The sequence below is a fragment of the Typha latifolia genome, chromosome 4 (genome assembly GCF_019914945.1).
Source record: "Typha latifolia isolate L0001 chromosome 4, TyphaL0001v2, whole genome shotgun sequence".
In the NCBI taxonomy this organism is placed as follows: Eukaryota; Viridiplantae; Streptophyta; class Magnoliopsida; order Poales; family Typhaceae; genus Typha; species Typha latifolia.
In genome coordinates this window covers 10275002-10299475 of record NC_133089.1, presented here as the reverse complement: position 1 = coordinate 10299475, position 24474 = coordinate 10275002, and the positions used below count along the sequence as shown (strand labels likewise).

Sequence of the window (24474 nt, the reverse complement as noted above, 5' to 3'; positions counted from 1 at the left end):
TTTCTTTTTTGGATTGACGAAAAGACTCACCATAGTTACGATGAAGATATAGTAAAATAATTGATGAATGATACATAATCTCATATTTAATTTTGCAAGTTGACTATGAAGAATAGTTGAAAGCCCCATTAATGGTAAAAGAGAAGAAAATTAAGATAATTACTAAATACCCAAAAATTTAAATAAATTGAAACTTAATCCTGTTAACTATGCTGGGAGAACTAATTTGCAGCCGTTTCTTAATCCTTTAAATGGCGGACTGCCCTGATGTAATAGCTCTTGTCCAATTTTGTCATCAGTCTCTTAAATAAATATCATGCCTTTGTCAGCATCTATTTGATTGATTGATTCATGCAATTTAATCCAGAAATTCACATAAATCCATGCAAGGCTTTTGAAATTCTTGAAGACAAATAACATTTTTCTGAAAATCTCAAAGCAACAGCTGATTCATAGTTTCATACTATTAATAGTTATTAAGAATGATTATTGAAATGTCCTACAATATGAAATATGTTATAATGGATTGGTTGGAAGTTGCCATTGGCAAAATGAATATTAGACAAGCTATGGCTGGCTTCATTATATGATGAAATTGTGGTCTTCCTGTATATAAAGCTTTTGCATGGGACATATGTTTCATGTAGTTACCAGATAAGATCATAGAATGAAATACATTTTCTTTCCTCTAGACAGGAAACCATAGGAAATTTCAGAAACATTTTTATGTATAACTAGGGGTGAAAATGGGTCATATTAACTCCGATCCGACCCGCTATCTGACCCGACTCGGATCGGATTCGGATAAAAAAATTCTATCTGATTCGGATACGGGTCAGATATATTTTTCAGATTCGGATACGGATATCGAATATCCGTTTACCCGCATATTGTTTTAAATGATTTACAGTTTTTAGTTTGCTTATTTAAATAGTAAATATTAATATTATTACTAATAATACGTTATATATTATTTATAGAGATTAATTTATCTAATTTTACATATTTACATACAAAAAATTTATTTATTGTAAAACTCTTAATATTTTTGTGTTAATTATATCTAAATAAAATATTATAATTCTTTTAAATTTAATTAATATCCGTTTAAGATTTGATTCTCTATCCGAAAATTATCCGTATCTGTTTAGTTAGGATATGGTTTTAAATTTTGCTATCTGTTCAATATTCATATCCGAATCTGTATTCGGACTAAAAATATAGATCCGGATATGGATTGAGCACTACCTGATCCGTATCCGATCCGTTTTTACCAAGGTTCCAAAAATCAGTATCGGGATCGGGATCAGCCGTCTGGAAAAACGATACGTATCGGCCGCCTGTATCAGATCGGATTATTTTAATTAAATAAAAATCTAAATATTATTTAAAAGTGTTGAGAAATTTTTAAAAATTTAGAAAAAATTATAAGAAAATAAGAAATAATAATTACTCACATATAAAGCCTAAAAACTAAAAAATTAAAAATCTTTCTTCCTCCCTTTTTTTTATCCCTTTAACTATTAGTCTGAAGTATCCATTCTTTCCTACAATTTCTATTTCTTTCTATCTTTCCCTCTCTTTCTCTCACCCTCTATTTTTTTTAATCTTTCCCTCTCTCCTTCACTCTCTTCCTTTTTCCCTCTCTCTCTCTCCCTTTCTCTCTCCCTCACTCTCTCTCTTTCCTTCTCTCTCTCCCTCTCTCTTTCTAGCTGCTGCTGTCAGCAGCAGCTGACAGCTGTAGCTGTCAATAGTAGCTGATAGCTGCCTGCTGCAGCCGCCTGCCAACTGGCTGGTTTCGGCCTAGATCGGGATCAGCTATAGCCGACCCGATCCGTTTCGGCCGATCCCACTCAGGATCGGCCGAAACTGGAAACTATGGTTTTTACCCCTATGTATAACCGTAAATTGGCAAATGTCCAATTATAGGAGCTTCACTCTTTACTTGCTTACTAGGAGTTTAATTGGTGTTGGCCTACAACAAAATGGAGTATTTCTAATGATTATCAAGAAAAAGTGGATGTATAAACTATAAAGTAGATAATAACTTGGATATAATGTTGTTAGAGTTCCTTATCATCTTTGGGCGGAAGAATGTTGAACGATTGTGTATGATATTGATGTAATACACAAATTCAAAATGCTCTAAGATGCAGTATGATGGAAGCAGAGGGTGTATGATAGCATGAAGAAGGAAAATTCAGTTTAGCAATAAAATCTATAGTACAGAGAATTTCATAAAATTTTGAATCAGGTACCATGGTCCATAACAAGGCTGCAACCTTTCCAGAGAGTCTCCCTTTATGTTGGATCTGAAAATGAGCCTTGAATGTCAAAGCAAGGTTAATATAATGAGCAGAATTCTGTTTCCATGTCAACAGCAGCAAAGATATCAGTTAGTAGAAGTTATCTGGTTATAGATGTTCTGGAATAGGGGCTGCAGTAATGAGGTGTTGAATGTCATAGAATGGGCAGCAGGTTGTAATATGAACATTAGCTGTTGGGTCAGTGACTGTTCAGGGTTACAAGAAAAAAGAGGGGCAGAAATTTTTGCAGTTATATGAACTGACTGCAGGAAATTGCAGAGAGATATGCAGAAAAAGAGCGAAGAAAAGAACTGAGTATTAGATAAGGATTCATAACGAGGGTTTCACACTTGTTTCAATTCAAATGAGGAAGAGAATAGGAAAGAAGCCCTTATGCCAAAATATTTCAGCAAATCAATCATCCCTACAGGGGGCAATCCATTCTAATAGTTTTTTAATCCTTTTTAGATGACCAATTGGCCTTAGACTTAAGAACCTTGCTAGAAGTAAATTCAAAATAAGCCTAATACAATTCTATTTGATTCAAACAATAACCAAGTTAGATCTAGATCATCCCCAACTTGACCCAAACATGAAATTAGCCTAATATTATTCAATTTGAGTCGATTCGAGATCAAATTCAGATAAGTTTGGGAATGAATGAATTGGTTGAGGAACCTAAATGTCACATCCTAGCCTATGAGAGATCCAATTTGCGTTGACCCCCCAAGTGCTTTTTCTGACAAATAGACATAGGTGTGGAAGCCATCATGATCATGGTCCAACGATCAATATCCATCAATTTGGTGTGACAGATCACATTCCTGTTAGATTGTCTAGGACATTAGGTGACAAAATGTGTGCATGTTCCTGCCTTATCTCTAAAGCTACGCGTAAGTTAACAAATTGAGCAATGATTGTTTTGATCTGAGTCAATTACGTTAGCCAGTTAGTTTATGTTAATTTGATCCTTTTGGTGTAGATGATTGTTGAACAATGTAAATCTGTGTGCATAACTGCGCATTTCTTTTCTCTTGATTTTTTATTGCATTGCTCTAGATACAACAGTTTTGCTTCATATATATGTCTACAAAGTATTGAGTACGAAGCATAGTTATGAAGGAAATTGTACACAAAGAGGAGACTTGTTTGGGAAATTATGTCTTTATGCCTATTGAGCCTAGAGGGAGGTGCAATTAGAGCTACATTCCATTGGTTCGAGATTCAGTGAAGATGTATCTAACCTCTATTGATGTTCTCAGTTGCTTCCTTTAAGTTTTTAAATTAAATTTTACCCTCTATTTATCTCACTCTCTTCCCAACCTCACATTTCACCGAGTTGGTGAGCCCTAATAGCTACTCCACGCTTTGGTGAACTTGGGTTAATATTTTTTTCTTCTCATTTTTCTTCACTATTGTTTTGTAGTAGTAATTTACAAGTGAGTTTTTTTCTTTAGTTTTTCGGCTTCATGTGTGACTAATTTTTATTTTTTTGATATTTTTTTCTAAATTTTTACAATTTTTTTCTGCATTTTTAAATAATATTTAAAATTTTAAATAATTAAAAATAGTCTGAATCGATGCAAGCAGCTGATACGATTGATACATATTATTTTTTTTCGACTAATCTTGATCTTAATATCGAATTTTAGAACCTTGATTTTGTGACCTCAAAAAGTAGTTTGTTTTCATCTTTGAACAGAATGACTAAGGATCAGCAGACATGGACGCACCTGTTACGAACCAGATTAAACCAATATGCAAATAATAAAAATTTAGGCCTTGTGAGTTAGGATTTTAATGGTTCTAGTTTCACGTGAAATGTTATAAATGAAACAATGGAGGAAGGTCGAAACAATATAGAACGGTAAATATTGTCGGAGGGCGGCAGACGACCAATGGTGGTGGTGGACGGTCGTAAGGTAAGGTAGTTGCTGGAAGAAGATGGTGTCTAGGGTTTGAAAAATTGGGAGACTTCTACAGTTACGATCTACTCTTAAAAAGATAAGGATGATCTAACGACTATATGAAAAGATAAAAACGAAAAGGATAAAAGAACAAAGCTGAATTCTCATTCTATGATTATTATTAACAAATGACTGCTTCTATTTATAGTAAAGTCTTAACGGATTGGATTCACATGTGGATTATCTGATTTATTTGAAATTTAAAATAATAAGAAAAAGTTAACTAACTCACTTGACTTGTCTCGACTTAACCATGTGGTCAGATTGTAATTGTCCACCATGCTTTCAATACTTTGTCCTCAAAGTAACTAGTATGCGAGTTGGATCTTTCGATTAATGTCGTGCTCGTAAGCCAATGGGTTTGCATGCTTATACGACTTAATTAGTTGTGTGGGTCCATTGGATTGTTACACCTGTCGTCCTCGGGCTTGTTCTTGAGCTCGAGGGCATGAATATAAGTCCCTTGAGATACGTGCAATTTATCTCTCCCACTTAATAGCCAAAAACCTAACCCTAGGGTTGAGGTTATTTTTTGACCTAGAGGCGACATTGTGGGCTGCATGGATCGGCGTCCGATGGGTCCTTGCGGTGATGGAGTGGCGGTGGTAGTTGAAAACCGAGCTCGGGGTTAGGTTGCTGCAGCGGCGGCCATAGCGCGTCGCCGGAGGGTCCCTTGGCTATTGGCGACTGCGGTTGGTGGCCGTAGTCCTACTGTTGTGTAGCTGAGGCGGCGGCGAGGCTTGCGGAAGCCACCCCGACGTGGCCTTACTCGGGCAATAATGTCGCGAGCGTGGTCGTCAGGTTCAGCCACATAGTGGTTTTCGGCGATTGCGGTGGCCACTATTGGATGGCAGTCGGCCTTTTGTCACCGGACCCTCGGTTATGAGCCACGGTTTTGCTGTAACAAAGAGGGTCGTCGACAACACTCTTTTGACCTTATGTTGCGGCTGCCGCAAGCATGGCTCGAGTGAAGGGGTCCCATGGAAGGGACTGGATATGGCGGGGGGGGGTTGAGAGCGGTTGGATAGCCATTGGTGGAAAGCTAGGGTTTTCGGCCCTAGCTTCCATCATGGCTGAGGAAGACGACCTTGGCCCTTATTTGGCGGCTGTTACGATGCGACAGCGGCGGCTATGAGACTTTGCAGTGGTGGAGGGACCTCTACGGTGGCAAGAGGGGTCGAGGCCGCGGTTTGGGCCGGTTCGTCCCTTCCCTCATGGCTTGGGTTTTCTTGTCGTGGGAGGGCTTGTTCTACCGGGGCCGGTGGTGCTAGTGGGGGTTAGTCATGCTGGGCTAGGAGAACCGCTGCTAAGGCCTATATTGAGTACTTGATGGCAGTTTTGATCTCCTTTGAGTTCTCTTTCAAGTTTTCTTTCAATTTGGCTGAAAAATCTTTAAATATCACCTTTGCCCATGTCGATGGCTCATCATTAACGATTGCTAGTGGTGAGGGGCGCAAGAGAAACTCCCACAGGATTGGAGATGAGTTCCTAGTCCTCCATGACGCTCCGTGATAACTATTGTTCGAGAAATGTCGGCTTTGATACTAATGTTACAAACTAGATCAGGACCGATCTGAACGTAAAAAGATTATAAAAGTTTAAGTGGTGGTAGCCTTGTGAGTTAGGGTTCTAATTGTTCTAGTTTCACCTAAATCGGAGGTCGGGATGAAAAAAATATAAATAAAAGAGTGGAGTAAGGTTAGAACGGTAAATATCCAATGTTGTGGCGGTCATTAGAAAGTGACTAACGGCCAAGGGTGGTGGTGGACGGTCGTAGAGTTGTGTGGCTCGTGAAGAAAGATGGTTGCTAGGGTTTGAAAGTTTGGAAGGGTTTCATGGTTATGATTTACTCCTAAAACAAAAAGACGATCTAACAGCTACGATGAAAGATAAAGACGAAAAGGATAATTTGGCTAAATTTAGATTCATTCAATAATTTTAATCAACACATGTTTACTCCTATTTATAAGAGCCTAGGGGATCAGATCCACATATGGATTATCCGATTTATTTAAAATTTAAAATAATAAAATAAAACTAACTAACTAACTTGACTCGACCCGACTTGATTCGACTTAACTCATGTGATCGGATCGTAATAGCACCACAATTAGGTAGGCATATAACAGAATTGTAGTTCTTTAAGATTATATATTTCAAGTTTTATTCTTTTCATTTCTAAAGGAACATAAGGTTTTTTGGTTAAAGGACAATATTAATACCAATGAGGTGCAATCTGGCATAGTTTCTTTCTTTCTTTCTTTCATCCTTTTCTCACTCATTCTGGTGGATGGCATTAATAGCCAACCTGAAGCATATCCCTTGCATGTAATACTAATGGAGTCTATACCTGCTTTTGTAAATGTAATACTTTTCTATTAGCATTACATAGATGATGACTATTGGCAATAGCTGATATCTCTAGAAAACATTAGAGAAAAATTTGTAGCTGGCGAGAGGTCCCTTTCAAATTAAATTTTGGTATGCTAGTTAAGTTGATGTCAGACCATCGTGTTACTGATTATGCTGGCACCTGAATTATATTCATTCATTGGATCTTTTTAGGGGAATGTGCTGATAATATCTTGAAAAATTGGCCTGGCTGAGGTAACATGTTAAACTGAGTGGGCAATCTCAAGAATGATCCGTTACTTCCACCAAGCTAGTAGGATCTACATGAGAATATATTTGATAATGTATAGAAGTTTAACCTTCTGGGTCATATTTGCACATTATCTACCTTTATTTTCTTTTAGTATTTATTACATTAAACATTCCTTCATGGTTTTTCACTTCTTCCAAGGACTTGAAGAAAATCTACTTGAAGCATGGCTTGCTTCTCCATCTTCGAAGAGCAAGGAGGCGCATAAGGATATTGGCAGTTCATCTAAACAGAGTGATAGTGGAGATGCTGGAGGTATTCAGCATATTTTTATCTTATCAAATACATAATTTCATATCAATGTCTAGTTTGTTTTTTGCTACTAGTTGATAGATTTCAACAATTTCAAGATGTCTTTCTGTCCAATAATTTGGCTTTCTGTCCAAACATTTGGTGTTAGATAATCCTTACAGTTCATTCCTTGAGATGAAGTCAGTTTTATGGAATGCTATTTTTCTCCTTTTTTCAGATATCTTATTGGCTGATTGGAGACTACACTGTGCAGACTCTGACAATCAACAAAATAATAGGAAGTCTACAATATCATGTAACAATGAGATATCTTGTCCAGCAAATGCCCATCTGGGAAATTCTTGTGCTGATGCAAATAGCATTTCACAGTTGCCACCATTAGGCCATCTTGATTTAGAAGTTGTCAAGAACCTTCCTCCTGAGATAATATCAGAGATAAATGCTATGTACAAGGGAGAGTTACATGGTTTTATGGAGATGCATCAAGAAGAAAAAGGAAGAATAAATTCTTGCAAGTCTGCAATATCTTTACCAGAAAAAGGCTACGATACTAAAGAGCACATTATTGATGAATCCATTGATAGAAAAAGAGGCAAATATTCTGTAGGTTCCATTGTCCCCTCGGCTGAACAAACTACTGAGAGTAAGGTATGTTAGTTACTGAAGTGTGTTTTCTATATATAGGACATTTTCATCATTTATCAGTTCTAAGACATTAATAAAATTATTGAATGAACACAGAAGTGGGACACCAATAGGCACGAAATGAACATAATGTTAAGGAAAATTATAAAAAAGGTGCACATTGTGGAATAGAAAGTGGCACCAGTTGTAGTGCTTTGTGTAAAAATTGAGGTCATTTTCCTTGTTAGTCATATGGGCTCTCTTTTCTTGAGTCACTAGGGCCTATAAATGCTGCAGCTGAATTAAGAAAAGCGTTCATGTATAGAATCCTCAGATGCTTGCTAAGAAGGTTGAAACAATAAAGAAAAATCTTGAGAGGATACGAGGTTCATCTTGATCAAGTTGGGAGGTCTCCTTAAACCACCAGAGGCCACGCATGCCTTGCATCCCTAGCGGTTAAGGTAAGCAGTATGTTGACCCATGAACGACCTTGAGGAGTGGTAGAGTTACTACATGCTGTCCCCGCCCCTTTGAGGGAGAGATGTCATAGAAAATGGTAAAGAGGACAAAGATGGTAACACTTGTGGCAAAGGGGAAATTCCAAAACACTTGAAGAACTCCTCCCATAAGGATTTCTCTATCTCGTCTTTGCTAGCTTGAACTAGTATAGTGCTTTCTCTGCCTCAATCTCCTTGAGGATCATGGCCCTTTTTCTTCTCTTGGCTTTGATGTTGTGGAGGATCTGAGCCATTGGTCCCAAACAGTCTTGGTGTTGGCAGATGAATGGTGGACAGGAGTGATTGAGTTTTGGAGTTATCCTCTTTGAGCATCTAGCATGAATGAAGTCCTGCTTGCGGAAGCCATCAAGATTTTCGTTAATAATGGCCTAGAAGGCCAGAACTAGGAGCATTTATGGACAATCCTTGTTGAGAACCTCTAACATGCTAAGGAGCTAATGGCACTCTTGATAGCCTCCTCATTCCAGTTGTCTATGGGCAGGTGGCTCTGTCTTGAAAGCTCCCTAGCTATGTTCCACGGTATAAGAATGAACTTACCCTCCTCAACCTGGAGGGTTCCCTGGAGACCTGTCCTCCACAATGCTCCATGGTCAGTGAAAGGGATGAGGAAGACACCCTCTGCCTTCTTGCTTGCGTGCCGTGACCAGCCCAGCACTTAGCCCATTTGGAAATTGTGCACTCTATACTTGATTGGTTGACTATCTTCCCTGCGAGTAATACTACCATGCGAGTAAGGGCATTTAGTTTTTGGGTGACGATAATAAGAAGAAAAATGAAGAGTCATTCCTATTTGTTATGGTGCCCCAACAAAATTAGCTTCTGTGTCCAAGAAGATTGTGCAGAAGAACCTTGGCAAGGAGAAGATTGAGAAGGATTTAAGGATGAAGTACATAAGGAATACTGTGGAATGGGGGATGGAGATGGATGGTGTTACAGTAAGAGGGTGAGAGTGATATGGAATGAGAGATTACTGTTGGTTATGGAAGATATTTTACATCATAACAGTGAAGGTATTGTCTAGCTTGCATGTTAGACTGTCAGTCTAGAACATAATTTTTGTAAGGTTTAATGAATATATCCATTAATGAATATCATATTTCCATATGTGCAATTTGATGTAAAATTAGTAAATGAACAGTACTTACCCGGCTATCAATTGAGCTTCTAGAATTTACCTGATTGTGTCACCAGGTTGTCTGTCCAGAGGAAAATGTGCCTGGCAATTGCAATGGTACAAATGCATATACGCAATATGAATGTGCCAATCCAGGAAATAGTGAGGTACATTGAGAATTCTATCTTTCTTCATTTTCTAGATATTGGACAGTCTGATGACTTTTACTGAATTTTCTGGTAGTTTATGGAGAGAACACCTTATGTAATTAAAGCAGCATTTGCTTCTTCCTCGAGATCCGATTGTTCGACCAGTAAATCAAGAAATGCCGATGAGCAGATTGGTTTAATGCCTAGTTCTCTAAGTCAGGCAGATATTTCTGTTCTGCAACAATTACCTCATGATGTGAGGGCTGACGTACTTGGATTACTTCCTCCACACAGAAAGAAAGATATTATTGATAATGCCTTGAGGTGTACTTCTGCAAGAAAATTCCTCAAGGCTGAAGGAAGCGAAACCGCAGAATATTCTAGAACTTTTCTTTTGTCAGGAAGTCCTCCAAACTGGGTTGAGAAGTTCAGAACTAGCAATTGTATGATTTTGAACATTTTTGCAGAACTGTATGCTAAATGCAGGGGTGATGATCTATTATCCTCCATTTTTCAATCTATGGTCTCTTTTCTTCCCTTAACTCCTGTACCTGACACTGAAGAATGGGATGAAACTCTTTCATACTTCTCTGAGCTTCTTACACAGTATATCAATCTAAAGATCGAATCGGACATCGAGGAGCTCTACAATTGCTTTTGCCTTTTGAAAAGGTATGATATAATCAAATTTATTTGAAGTTTTTAACACCATATTTTTGTTCTTTTTTCACCATCTTCCTTGCGATGTTAGGTATTTCTTTCCACAGTAGGTATTACAATATTCCTGAATTGATATTGGATGTTTGATGCTCTTCAAATGTTTCATTAGATTCATTAGAATAAATTTGTCATTATAAACGTGGTCCTTTTGAAGTAAGTATTTCTTTTATATTTATGAGCTCTTATATGTAAAGCACAGACAAATTGGATCTATTAGACACAAGGAAGTGAGGAAGTCGCACATTTGAGGAAAGGACAACAAGAGGCTGATGGTATCACTATATCTGCCAAAAGGATACATCTATTCCTACCGCTAAACTGATCACTCCAAATTTTTTTTAACCTAATTAAAGGAGAATGCTCCTTTCCATCTTTTGAGCAAGGATTGTCGTACCATAGGCATTGAGATGACATTGGTTCGGCACGACATTTATCAAGGCAAATGTCAAGTGGGTTGGGTTGTTCTTGGCACACTAGATGGGCTCAATATGCCTAGAAACAATCTTTAAATCTCTCAGGCCTTGATATATGCTTTAGGGGTAAATTGAGGTCTAAGTAAGATATGCTTCATTCCTTGTCTCATAGGTCAGAATAGGTTGGCATGAAGGAGCCTTGGTATCCATGTAAATAATTTACTGATACGATACATATTGATCAATGCTGCTTGTGTGAATCAGCATAGCCATCCCATGCTAAGGATTGTTGTGCTGTGCCAGTGGGGTGCTAGCACGTGGCATGAGGGGCGTGCCCCTTGTGCTGACATGTGCTATTGCTTGTATTGCCTTTATCGCTCGATATAGGTAGGGTGAGTGACACGTCCTGCGTATTTAAGCTTACTCAAAGAGACCCTTCCATGCAAGGATTTCCTTAATGTTGGCACGGGGCGTGCTGGTCGGTTGTCGACATGACACCGTGCCACTGCTTTGAGCCGACACATTATACCAACACCAAGAAAATCTTAAAGAGGAGAAAACAAAGAGAAAGGGAGAGAAGAAGAAAGATAGATAGGGAGAGAGAACACCTAATAATGTTTTTAAGAGTCATAGATCTTAGCATTTTTTGATATATCTATGTAAAATACTCTTCAAAAGATAGGAATCAAAGAGAAAAAAATACTTTGTTTCCTCAAATTTAGCCCTAAATTTCAAAATTTATGAAATTAATATGTCAAAATTATTCAAACGTCAAATTTAGTGCAGAAACATATTAGATTAGATTAACTGCATATGAATAAAATTTTAGGCTTTTCATTTTTAACTAATTTTTAGGCTTTTCATCTTAAATAAAATTAAAATTTGATAAAATTGTTTGTTCCTAAATTATATGTTGAATCATATTTCTAATTAACTATTGTTATATTTTTTCTTTTACAATATTATCTAAGGAGGAAAGACTTTAATCTATACTAGTACACATGTAAGATCCTAAAATATGGTGTGCTGGCATGGACGTGTCGAATGTCATGGTAATCCTTGGTCTATGCTTTTGAAAACTTCTATCTTGATCACCAACTACCGATTGTTTATAGTATTGCTATCCAACTACCTTTGGCACCAAATTATTGTAATCCAACTAGTTTTGATATCGAAGTGTTGCAATCCAACTAGCTCTGGTACTAAATTGTTGCAATCCAACTAGCTCTGATATGAATTGTTGCGATCCAATTAGCTCTAATATGAATTGTTGCGATCCAATTAGCTCTAATACCGAATTGTTGCGATTTAATTAGCTCTAATACTGAATTGTTGCAATCCAATTACCTCTGATACTAAATTAATGCGATCCAATTAGCTTTGATACTAAGTTGTTGCAATCCAATAGCTCTGGTACCAAATTATTGGCGATTTAGCCAGCTCTGCAAATTATTGGCAAGTCAGCCAGCTCTGATACCAAATTATTGGCGATTCAACCAGCTCTAATGCCAAATTGTTGCAATCCAACTAGCTCTAATACCAAATTGTTACGATCCAACTAGCTCCGATACCAAATTGATGCACCTCACGAAGAATCTTAACCGAATTGGCCTTAAATAATAAAGGTTCTCTGTTTGTTTTTGGATGCGGTGTGCACTTTCCCTGCTGGGTGCACACCGAGATGGTGCACACTGAGCTTAGGAAGACCATTCGGCATGCACCCATCGTAGGCAGTGGCGAGTTGTTTGTCGGTTCCTGGAAGACGTGTGCACTGGGTTTCTGCGGTGCACACCAATGCAAGGTGGTGAGCTCGGTGGGGCTAATCTGGTGGGCTATTGTGATGGGGTTTTAGGTTGGACCTCTAGGGATTGTAGGAGGTTGTGGAAAGACGTAGCTACATGATGGGGTGATTTAGGATTTAGATATAGTAGATGGTAGATATATTATGCTAGAATTGATGTGGATGATGGTGGAATGTGGGTAATGATTTTGGTATGGTTGCGCATGGCTAGAAAGGGGACCTCATGGTAAAGAAGAAAGCTGCTAAGAAGAGAAGGTGGCTAGGTTAGTGAGAGGACTTGATAGAAGAAATTGAGAGAGCTAAAGAGAAATAGAGAGATTGAGGAAGATTAATTCATTCAATTCAAAGCATGCATAAGATATGAGCCATAATGTCTTATTTATAGAAAATAAAGTACAGAGTGATAAGATAATCAAAATTGAATAAGATACAAATAAATAAGCTTATCTAAACTAGTCCTATATTTCTGTCGGATTGAATTATTGTTCCACTCCAAATAGAATCTAAAAATCTGAAGAAAGTCTGAATACGGAAAATGTAGACCATGACGTCATGATCTAATTTGTCTAAATTCATATTTTTCAGACGTATGAATATTTGCTGATTATTTTTTCAAAATTGTGCAGATTGTAAATTTCTGCAATTTAAGGACTGATACAATCTCCCCTTAGAAAGGGTTGATCCAACTCCCAACTAGTCCTAGGTAGAAACTTGCATAGAGTTTTCGAGATATTTTCTAATGGATCTAACCGTTGAATCGACATGAAATTTTGATATATTGTAGCCCTGATAAAAAGCCTTCCATTGAATCTAATTTTACTCAAATCAGATGGCTAGATCAAGAGATATCGTTGAAAAAGTGTATAAACATCAGAAGATTTGAGGAATTGAGATGCGTGGGTGGAAGGTTAGGGATGAATATGTTGGTGGTAAACCGGCAGTAACGAGGTGGCACCAGTAGGATTGATGGAGATGGAAGGTTAGGGATAATGGATAGGCTTAATGCGATAGTAGGGAGAGTAGAAGGAGAAGAGAGCCTCTCCTAAAGGTCTATTGTGGTAGGTCAGTCAATGGGGTTAGAAGCAACAAAGTCGAGGAAGGAAGAAACAAGGAGAAGGAGAGGATAATAATGGTAGAAAAAACTTATTTCATTCGATAATCATAAGAAGGTTGCCTTTCACATATTTAGAGGCTAACCTAATAAGCAAAACAAACCAGAAATAAATCTAGAAACAATGCAGTCTCACCGAGTGCATTTAAATGGGGTCGGGGCACGTTTGAATGGGCTAATCATGTTCTTTGTATTTGCGGACGCATGCATGCCTTCAATCAGGCATTCGAACGTGACTTCCCCGTGTTTGAATGGGCAAGTCGCATTTTCTATATTTACGAACATATGCAAGCGCTTGAATGCAATAGCCAAAACCTTTATTCTTGGAAAACAAAAATGATTCTGCTCGAGACAACTAGGTCAAATCCCAGTTGTATCAATCTACCATGCTTCCCCCACCTTGTCCTCAAGGTGTGAAATCGGGGAAGCAATCTATGATGTCCAATTCAAGCTCCCATCTAGACTCGTCGATAGGCTTGCCTAGCCACTCGATTAGTACTTTAGTCTCTAATCTGGATCGATCTCCTACAGCCTAAGACTTTGACTTGTTCCGTTAGGCTGTCCTTATCCAATGGTTTGGACAAGGCCGAACCCACCACCTGATTAGGCCCAATGTGAGCCTTCAATGCCGATACATGAAAAATTGGATGGACTCGGGTTCCTTGGGAAAGGTCCAATCGGTAAGCTATTGGACCAATTTGTTGTAGCACTCGATACGCCTCGTAGTACTTGTGTCCTAGCTTTTGGTTCAAAATTGGTCTCAATGTGGACTGTCGATACGGTTGGGCTCGAACGAACACCAATTGTCCCACCTTATACTCGCGCTTACCCTGACTCTTGTCATGAGTCTGCTTCATGCGGTTTTGGGCTACTGCTAGGTGAGTCTTAAGCCTTCTCAAAGTTTCATCTCGGTCCACAAGTTCCAAGTCGAGCTTGGTTTGGTCCGATGCTGTGAGCCAATCATAGGCGCGTTAGACGGGTGGGATACGCCCAATTTAGCTAATTAAATAAAATTTTAACTTACTAAGACTTTGACTAAACTACATAAGCATAATAAATAAGATAAGTAAACTCGATCGATTGAGCCCAATGTCTTTCGAGGTGATCCGATTTAGTCCGAATCGCATCATTTCATCGGTCTTTGTAGGCTAGGATTTTATTTAATTAATTAAGTTCAGCTCTGCGCAATTTCAGAAAAATATTCTCAGGATATTCTGTAAATGTCTGAATAATATCAAACTAATTGGAGAAGATCGGTGACTTCCTCATCTATTACTTTTATATTCGGAGTTTCCTTAAATTCAGCATTTAACTACAGCAAAATAGACGGTTAAAACGAGAAGATAAAGAAGACTGGTTTAGTTAAGTTTGTTTAGGACTTTTTAATTTAATATCTATAAACAGGATCTTATGGCTTGTATTTTAGGTATGCATGAATGAAAGATTAATTGACTTTTGTCTTGCATCGTAGTATCTCTCCACTCAACTTGGCTATCGGCCTCAATCTCCCTTCTCCCTCTTTACCAACCAATGCCACCTCTCCTGTCGGAACGGTATTATCTAGCTTCTAATCTCCGTCGTCCGTCGATCCCCCTAGTTCCATAGGGTTGGCTTCTCCCCCCTTCATCTCTCTATCTTAATCGTTTCTACCTCCCGTACGATATTTCGACCTTACTTGTTACCACAATTATATGCCAATCATAGCTTTCAACCATCTATTGCATCTGCATCCGCAAACTGATTCATAATAAGGACTCAAGCTAATTTGAACTCAGACTCAATTCAGACTTTGTATCTTAGACCGTATCATATAGCTTTAATCTGATTATCTCTGGAGGATAGATAAAGATTCCTTAATAATTATAGAGGTAATTTCTCCATGCTCATTGTTTGATCCTTTTATGTTCAAGAAAATTTGGTATGTGTGAGAAAGTATAGATGTGATATCATTTATTTTTGGTTTTTCAGTAGTTAGGTGCCCTTATGAAATCCTGTAATACTTGCCTCAAATGATAGCTGAAATTTATATCTTCATTAGTATGAAATGCAACCAATTACATGTTTTGATAGAGTTACAACTCCTTCCTGGCAGAATATGAGAGGAATCTGAGTTTTCTATTATTAGGGTTGCACAATTGTTCCTTCTTATCTTGCCCCACAGTGTCTGTTGTTCACTAATAATTTGAAGTAACCTGATGATATTGATGAAGCTTAGGTTGCAAATTACTGTGTTGAATTTTAAATTTAATTTATGAGATGAGGACAACATCAAAAATTGAAAAAGTCAAATTGGATGATTAAACATTTCTACTCAATAAGAGGTTTCATAGTTTGCATATAAGCACGAGGGAAGAGAGGTAGTGATGCCACATGCAGTCTTCTGACCACCACTATCACATTTGCTAGAAAATATGACAGATATACAGACTTATGTTTGGAATAATTTCATGAACAAGGATCTGCTCTCACTAACATACCTTTTTTTGTCATTCCCTCTCAAGCTTGGGTATGTCATACAAGCCCAGCTTGACAAATAAGCTTCAATATATTGTGACAGAAACCCTGAAAATGTCAACTTTTCCTAACCAGTTGGCCTCCACGATTGCTTTATATATATCTCAGATCATGCATCTCATCTCCAATAAAATGGCAATCAACTTCCACATGATTGGCTTGTTCACTGAAAATTGGTTTAGAAGCCATATGTACCATATGTACCAAGCCTGATGATCAAATAATGTAGAATTGAGTGGAAAACACTACCTCCTTTGCCAAAATGTTACAACCATGCCAATTCACTATGAGGTATTAGTGAATACCTAACCTCTGTCCTAGATTGTGCCACCACTGTTTCTTTTACAATTGATCAACATACAAAATACTATACAGTAAACCTTCTATCGAAGGGAGAACATACCAAAATTGCATTGATAATACTATTAGATATCCATGTTGTCTATACATTTTTTCAAGCAAGGAGAGTCATGCTGTGTCAGTGGCGTGCAGACAGGTGCGAGGTGTGCTGGTGGCTCTGTCGTGCCGAGCCGATGGATATAGGCAATGCCCTGTGCCTACACGTGCAGTTGCCTATATCCCCTGTATTGTGCTTGATACAGATAGGGTATCAAGTAGGACATTCTGAGTGCCGTGTAATACCTATTTAGTTTACTCTAGGAGACCCATTTTTTATGTCTCTTTGTTGGTAAGCTTATTTTGCCAACCAAAAAGAAGAAAAGGAAGGGAAAGAGAGATCTAGGAGAGGAGGTCGATCCAAGGCTGAAAACTTCAAATCCCATCAAAAGATATGCTTTTCTTATTTTTTTTTCCTAATGTCTTTGGTTTAGAAACCAAATATGAGATTAATCATCCTAGATGTAGCAAAATGAAGCTAGATCTATAGAAAACACTCTTCAAAACATAGGAACAAAAGAAAAAGGGAAATTATTTGATAACTATTTGATAATTATTTGATACTTTGTGTTGAATTATTATTCATATTTCTACTTGGTTATCGCTACATTTGAGTCTTTTACAACATTGTTTATGGATCAAAGATTCTAATGTAGGCTTTAATATATATTAGAACTTAATATATATATATATATATATATATAAATTCCCTAAAAGATCCATTTAGAGGTATGCTGAGTCGGTACAAGGCATTCCAACAGTCATGTGCTGTGCCAACACCATCGTTGATCTAAAGACCAAGAACTCTCTACATTTAATTTACTTTCAGAAATTCGTATTTTGCAATTAATTACTAATTACGGTAAGGACCCAAGTCACTAAATATCCTTTTAACTACAGGTATTCTGCAGTATCAAAATTATTCCTTCAAATACACGACATTATGCTTCCTTTTCTACAGGTAATGCTAAACATTTCTTGCTTATCTTTTATTCTAAAGTGATTTGACTGTTAGATTGGTTTAGTACTTGTACTTTTGGGAAGTTTTTATATATTTGTTGTGAACATGTTCTTGTTCACTTCATTAATTTTCTTTTCGAAATAATGCTGGAAATCTGGAGTTCATGAACTTACTATTGCAATGTATATATGATGTTGAGATCCCAAGTGTCTTGCTCACATTTTATCATCCTTTATTTTTTGTTGCCAATTTAATGTGTAAAAGATTAGGCAATATTTGAACTTGTCATATCCTTTATTTGCTAATATGGTTATGATCACTAAGAGGTGTCACTATGTGATAAATATAATCTGTTTTGTCTACTAACCGTAGAGAGATATTAGGGACATTTCAGAGAGACACTTATCTAGCCTAAGATTGTTTCTTAATCGTTCCAATGTCACTTAAATGGATCATGTAGTGATTAGATATATGTCTATTTTTTGGACTTCAAGGTAGACTTAAATTATTACAAGAAGATGCACGAAAAATATCTAGCCTGAGCCGGTTTTCAAAGTCTTACCTTCTAATAACTCATATCAAGCAAGCTACTCATGACTAATATATAGGCTACTTGCACGAAGAACAATATCTTATGAATTACTATATGGCATATAGCATAATATATCATGAAAACAATAATGATACATGAAGTATGAAGACAACATAATAAAATTATAATATGAAACATGAGAGGGTATCATAACTTCCTAATTTTCAATTCTGAGCCTTTTTAAGTGCTTCGTCTTCTTTGATTCCGTTATAGGCCCCTGTCTCCACCTTTTTCTTTATTAAATACGTGAATAAATCCCCTCTCCTACAATCAACAACCTAGATATGAGTGCAAATTTTCACCTTCATCCATAAATAAACTCTTATTTTAATTTAACAATAATCAAAGTCTTTGAATTTAGAACTAATCAAATTGTTAAAATGAGCTAATTCAAGCACAAAGGGTTGGGGTGGGCTTCGGCTGGCTGCCCACCCAAAAATCCATATAAATGGATTGGGCTAAAGGCCTGATCTCATAAAGCTAATTGGATCGGGTCGGGTTCTTTCGACTCGAAACTCGAATCTGTTAACTCAAGGGAAGAAGATAGGTTCTAGTCTTCTCCTCCCTTGGAGGGACTGACACGAGAGTTCCAACAACTGCAATGACAAGCTCTTCGCTATTGCCACGACCTTACAACCGTTTCCAAGGGTGGTGGCCGCCGATGACTCTTCTCTCTCCATGGTCGGTGGCAATCTGAGCTACGAGGGCTCTAAAGGAATGTTTCCACTTCACGAGGTTGACGATGCGAAGTTTTTGGTAAAAGAGTAGCGTTGAGTTGAAGCTGTGGGTCGACGAACTTTGCCGGAACCGTAAACGCCTAAAAATTAGGTATTTTACATTCTACCCTATTGAAATTAAATTTATTACATGGGGTGGGAGAGCACTCATTGGTGAGCAGCACAATGCTCTCTGATTGCTTCGACGAAGTTCCAGTGGCCGGATCCAATGGTGGGTGCTCCAGCGGGAAAGAAAAGAAGAAGAGAGAGAGAAAGATAATGCTGTAGGTAGAAAAATTAGGGTTAGTAGGAAGTGAAATGGCAAGAGCTGAGGAATTTTCTCCTATGAACTGAAGTCAGACATGAAACTGCTAGACAACCCTTTTGTTTTCATTGTCGCTGTTAGAAACATAATCTTGCCAACAACTAGTAACCTGTATAAAACTCTACTCATACTCCACCCTTTCTGTACTTGATACTAATTTGCATTGCAAGTACGATGAGTAACTAGATTGTAATTTGACTAATTTCTCTAAAATAGTCTACTGGACAATTAAATTTAACTGAGCCTTTATATAATAGCAAGTTGGACTCTCTATTTAAATGTAGTCCTTAGAGCCTCTTTAAATTGTAATTGGTGAAATAAACTTTTTCCTATATAGCATCCTGAAAGGAGTTACGCCTCTCAATTCTGTAGCAGAGGTGAGAACTTTGCTTCAGCCTGATCTGAGCATTTTTTATCTTTGTAGACGAAAAAGTTGGTTCCTCTTATTTACTTATTGATATGGGCAAGTTTAATCATATACTGTACTCTTTCTCCCTAAATGAAATTGAATGCGTTCCCTTTCCTCTCTATTCTACTGGTTTTTTGAAAATTGATGCTCTTTTTACTCACTTTGTCTATTAAATTATATGTTGATTTAACTTACTTTGATGGCAACTGATACAGGCATCCATCGATGGGCATTACAGTGGAAATTTACATCTTCCAGTTTTCTAGGAGTTAAAGTTCAATTGACGACCTTAAATAAATGCTTCAGTAAGAGATCAGTCCGATACAATCCAGAATTCTAGAGGAAGAGGAAGTTGGAATGCTAAGGGAACATCGTACCTCCCAGCTTGCTATCATGGGATAATGAAATTCTCAATTATTGATGTCTTCCGAGTAAAATCTGACCTGAATCTTTAAACTACTAATATCAGGCTGCCCCCCACCCGAGTCAGATCTGACCTGAATCATTAAATTACCCATATCAGGCTGTTTCAGGAATATCTACTACAACCACCAATGCTGTAGATGAACCGGGTTTAATGGGAGATGTTGAGTCCAGAAGATCTGTTTTCTTCTTTTGTTTTAGGACTTTTTCATTTTTTTTGTTTGAGAAAGTGGGGAAGACTCCTTATATAAATTACAGACTACATAGTTTCATGATAGCAGAAAAAGAAAAAGAAATTGATTTTTTTAGAGAATAAAAGAAATTGATTTCTTCTGAAGATGGAAAGTGCTTCAAGCATTTCCAAAGGTCGGTTGGTTGCCATGACCTTGGAAGAGTCCCAGCTAACCCGCCAGTGTCAACCTGGGAAGCACTCCTAGGTCCTTGGTTGTTTCAACCAGACCGTCTGAAGGCACTATCAAGCTCTCACCATGGCATGACCATTCTTGTTGGGGCTGCCTCGGCTACTGTGGATGACCCCCTAACTGCTGAAGCGAAGGCTCTTTTGTTTGCTCTCTCATCAATCGCAAAATCTGTGGAGCTGCGAGCATCTCTGTTCTGGTATTCTTCATCTCTTTGGCCTCTTGTTGCTCTATTTCATTTTTCCAACTGTCTCTTAGGACTACCTATTAGGCTGCTGATTGGCTAGCTAGGCAAGAACTGATGTAGGGATTTTCTTCTGTATAGGCTTTTGCCTGCCACTTTTGGTTTACACGAAAATTTGTATAGACATACAGATAGTATTGTCATAGATGGTTGATGTACTCTTGTTCCCTTTTAAGTGATTAATATTTCAATTTACCAAAAACAAGAACAAGAATCCTTGTGGATTATTATCTTATATCTTTATTTGATGTGGGCTTATTGGCTACTAATAAAATGACTTGGAGTTTGACTCCTCTTAGTTACTTTTCAGTACTTAGAAATATTAGATCAGATTTTCTAGAGGTTTTTCATGTCTTACAACAATACATAAATGCCAATAGCTGGCTTCAGGCTAAAAAAGTGTAAACCTTTCAAAACTCAAATTAAACGCCAATAACATTGCCAATATACAGGACCAATATCCTAATATACATATAATATTTTTAATCTTCCTATTACTAAGGTGAAAAAGTGGTGCAAAAGGAGATTTATTTTAGATTGATAAATGAGATGTTCATGATGATCATGTCACATTACATGTAATAGAAACAAATGATGGGGGAACCGTAAAAGGATCTTCATTTATAACAAATGGCCAAAGAGAAGGATTATATTAGAAGGATTACCTGCGACGCTCCAAGGTCTTGGAGACAGTACGGTTGGTCGATAAGACGGAGGTCCGTGGCAACTATTGAAAAATACTTCATCGGAGACATCGTGCAATTGACGAGTTGTAGCAAAATGGGAGTGGGAGCATGAGGAAGATATGTTTATCGTTGATAATTCTTTTATTTTTTTGTTCGTTTTTCTGAAGTTAGCGGATAGTTCACGATGAGAGAGAATAAAAGAGGAGAGAGAGAGAAGATGGACATGATATGAAATGACAATAAATTCTCGTCGATGTGTACGACTATTTTGACATTTTTGTCTCTAAATTGCCTGATTTATGAGAATTAGTGAAAGCTCATTTGTGAACCTACGAGCTTGTAAGCCTGTAATAGGCCCTCTAGCTCGAAACAACTTTGCTTTTGAGAGTTTGCAACAATATTGGGCAAATATGTAATATAATTATAAATTATATACTGTTATATATATGATTGTTTTACTAAAGTGATCAATTTAAATTAAGGATTATTTAACAATCTATGTATTTATTAGAGTGTGGTCTATAAAATTATAGACCTATTTAGGCAAAACTATAATTATTGATAGATTGATTATGAGATTTATAAATCAAAGGAGTCAATTTAGTCAACTTTGAGAATCTCAAGAGACTATTATTCAGATAGATTGATTCCCAAAGCACAAGATAATGAAGAGCCAGAATCTAAAAAGTTATTCATATATATATATAGATCTGTTGTCTTCTTTTTTATTGACACCATCTAAGAAAGAGAGAAGAAAGATCTATAAGAAAATTCAAAAGGATTTCTCAAGGGCAAAATCTTAAAAATTTGGAAGATCTATTCTCGTGGTTTGAAAATAAGAGTTTCTTACCATTAGAGATAAGTTCTATACTTACGAGGACGATTGGTGATTTCTCAAAATATTTGATTAATCCATGAGAACTTCCATGGATTCAAGTATAAAGTTTCATACTCATGTAATTTATGATTCGAGTATACTTTAGGATAGATTGGTCTTAGGTTTAGATGAGGAGCTATTTCTTCTTCTCCAAAGTGTAAGTGTTTGACCCCAACAAGTAGTATCAAAGCCTACTATGCCAAAGGGTATGTCTTACTTGATCTTAAAAGAATTAGGATTGTTTTGATTGATTTTTATCGAATTATTGGTTAAAATTTATTGATGATTCTTAATTAAATTTTGTCATGAATTTAAAACCTTGAAAAGCATAAATTAAAGAGTTGATTTTGTTCTCGAATTGCATGTTATGTGTGCACGTTCGAATGCGGCCCGAGTGCGTTCGAACATAGTTACTTATCTTGCCAACTGCGTTTGTGAAGCACCCAACATCAGATATGCATGCTCCTCATGTGGGGAGTAATCGAGGGGTGCTCACATAACCCTATGGTCAATATTTTCATAAGGTATTAAAGCCATAATTAGCTTTACTAAAATATAAGTCTAATACCCAACACAAAACACAGGCTACAACAAGCCTCTAGAAATACATGTCCCTACAATCTAAAACATCAAGCTCATGCAGGAGCGACCATTCACCTAAACAAGTAAATATAAACGACTAATAATTAAACTGCATTAGCTATTCCAAGATAAATGTGCGATCCTCCACTAGATCTATGACATATTTCACCAAAAAGTAGTGAGCACAAATGCCAAGCAAGTGCAATCCACGATAGTCTAAAGTTAATATAAATATGGCAGATGTATATTTCATATTTGAATTAATAAGGCAGGAAGTGAAATGTTGAATGAAAAAAATAATGAAAATCATATCTATTAGATATCCATGAATTATGTTATAATTTATCATACAATTTATATATCATAATGAAGACTCATGGAGAGTTAATATCCATTCTTATTTACTCCATTATAGGCTCATGCCTCTTTATTTACTATTCCACCTACACCGTGAAAACTATTTATCTTTTCCAAAGGACACCCCTCCATTAATTAATAAAAGGATAGGCCTCTACGGAATTTCATATCCATCCACAAATCATATAAGCAACGAAGTGGGAATTAGATATCTAGCGGTAAAATCGTACGTACATGTTTGGTGACACTATACATGAGTAGTAGTTTGTGGCCATTAGACTAAGGACCCCGGTCGTAAGCCCATAACCCTATATCTATATCATTGCACGTGATGGAATAAAGAGCATGCAACTCAAATCTTCGCACATAACAAAATAAGGAGCACGTAGCTCAAAAGATGCCCTAACCTTACATCATCGAGCACCTCTGGGACTAATATTCTAACCTCACATACAATCATTATCACATGTCTCGAACATGCATGAATCATATGAGTAAAATATGGTGATAACATACTATAAATAAAATAATAATGAAATAAATACTACGAATAATAATAATTATAACTAAAATAATATAACACTCATTAATGACAACCTAAGATTCACATCATCTCTAAAATATGAATGGTAAATAGCTCTCCTCAAACGTCAATACCCTTCTGCATCTCAAAATCCTCTCCGATGGTAACCATAAGCTATTTATCTACCTTTCTTAAACAATATATTTTGCTATAAGTTGTCATAACTTATTTGGTAGTTCCAAATAAAATTATTCTCTTAACTTATTACACTTATATATATATGTAGACAAATCTTAAATTATTTTTAATATTTTTTATGAGCAACTTTTGGACAGAGTTTTTCAGATTGTAGGGGACTCGATTGAACTTCAGTTCGGTCTACCATCCACAAACGGACTGCCAAACCAAGGTGGTCTGAAACACCCACTTCCAAAACTCACGTGTTCTTCACGTGGGTATGTCCACGTGATTCCCACGTGACCGGTCAGTGAAATATTCTCACCAAGTATTTTAAACGAACCAAGCAATACCATAATAAACCAACAAAAGTCCTGAATTAATAATGTCACAGGCCTTAACAAGTCTCTAGGGTCACAAGTTCTTCTCTAATTTGCTAAAACATAAATACCCTCGCAGGGGCTAAGTTTACTGAAATAAATAGAAATAACAAATGCAGGAAAAATAGGGAATTAAATCTTCTACTCCTCAATGTCCGCATCCTCTACAATCATCTCTGAAATAATTCCACCAAAAATGGCGGTGAGCATAGGGCCCAGCAAGTAGAATCTAATAACAATCTAAGAAATATTACGT

At 37.0% G+C, this 24474-nt stretch overlaps 1 protein-coding gene across 1 annotated transcript in view; it reads left to right on the top strand.

Moving 5' to 3' along the window:
- Positions 1-20910, top strand: part of LOC140786505 (DNA repair protein REV1) — a 45336-nt gene extending 24426 nt beyond the window's left edge. Inside the window, exons 17-22 of the mRNA XM_073134987.1 lie at positions 7077-7190; positions 7405-7835; positions 9521-9610; positions 9687-10264; positions 17448-17508; positions 19766-20910. Of these exons, the coding sequence (XP_072991088.1) occupies positions 7077-7190; positions 7405-7835; positions 9521-9610; positions 9687-10264; positions 17448-17508; positions 19766-19816 (1325 nt within the window). The 3' untranslated portion in view covers positions 19817-20910. The remainder of the gene's footprint in view (positions 1-7076; positions 7191-7404; positions 7836-9520; positions 9611-9686; positions 10265-17447; positions 17509-19765) is intronic.
- The last annotated feature ends 3564 nt before the right edge of the window (positions 20911-24474 follow it).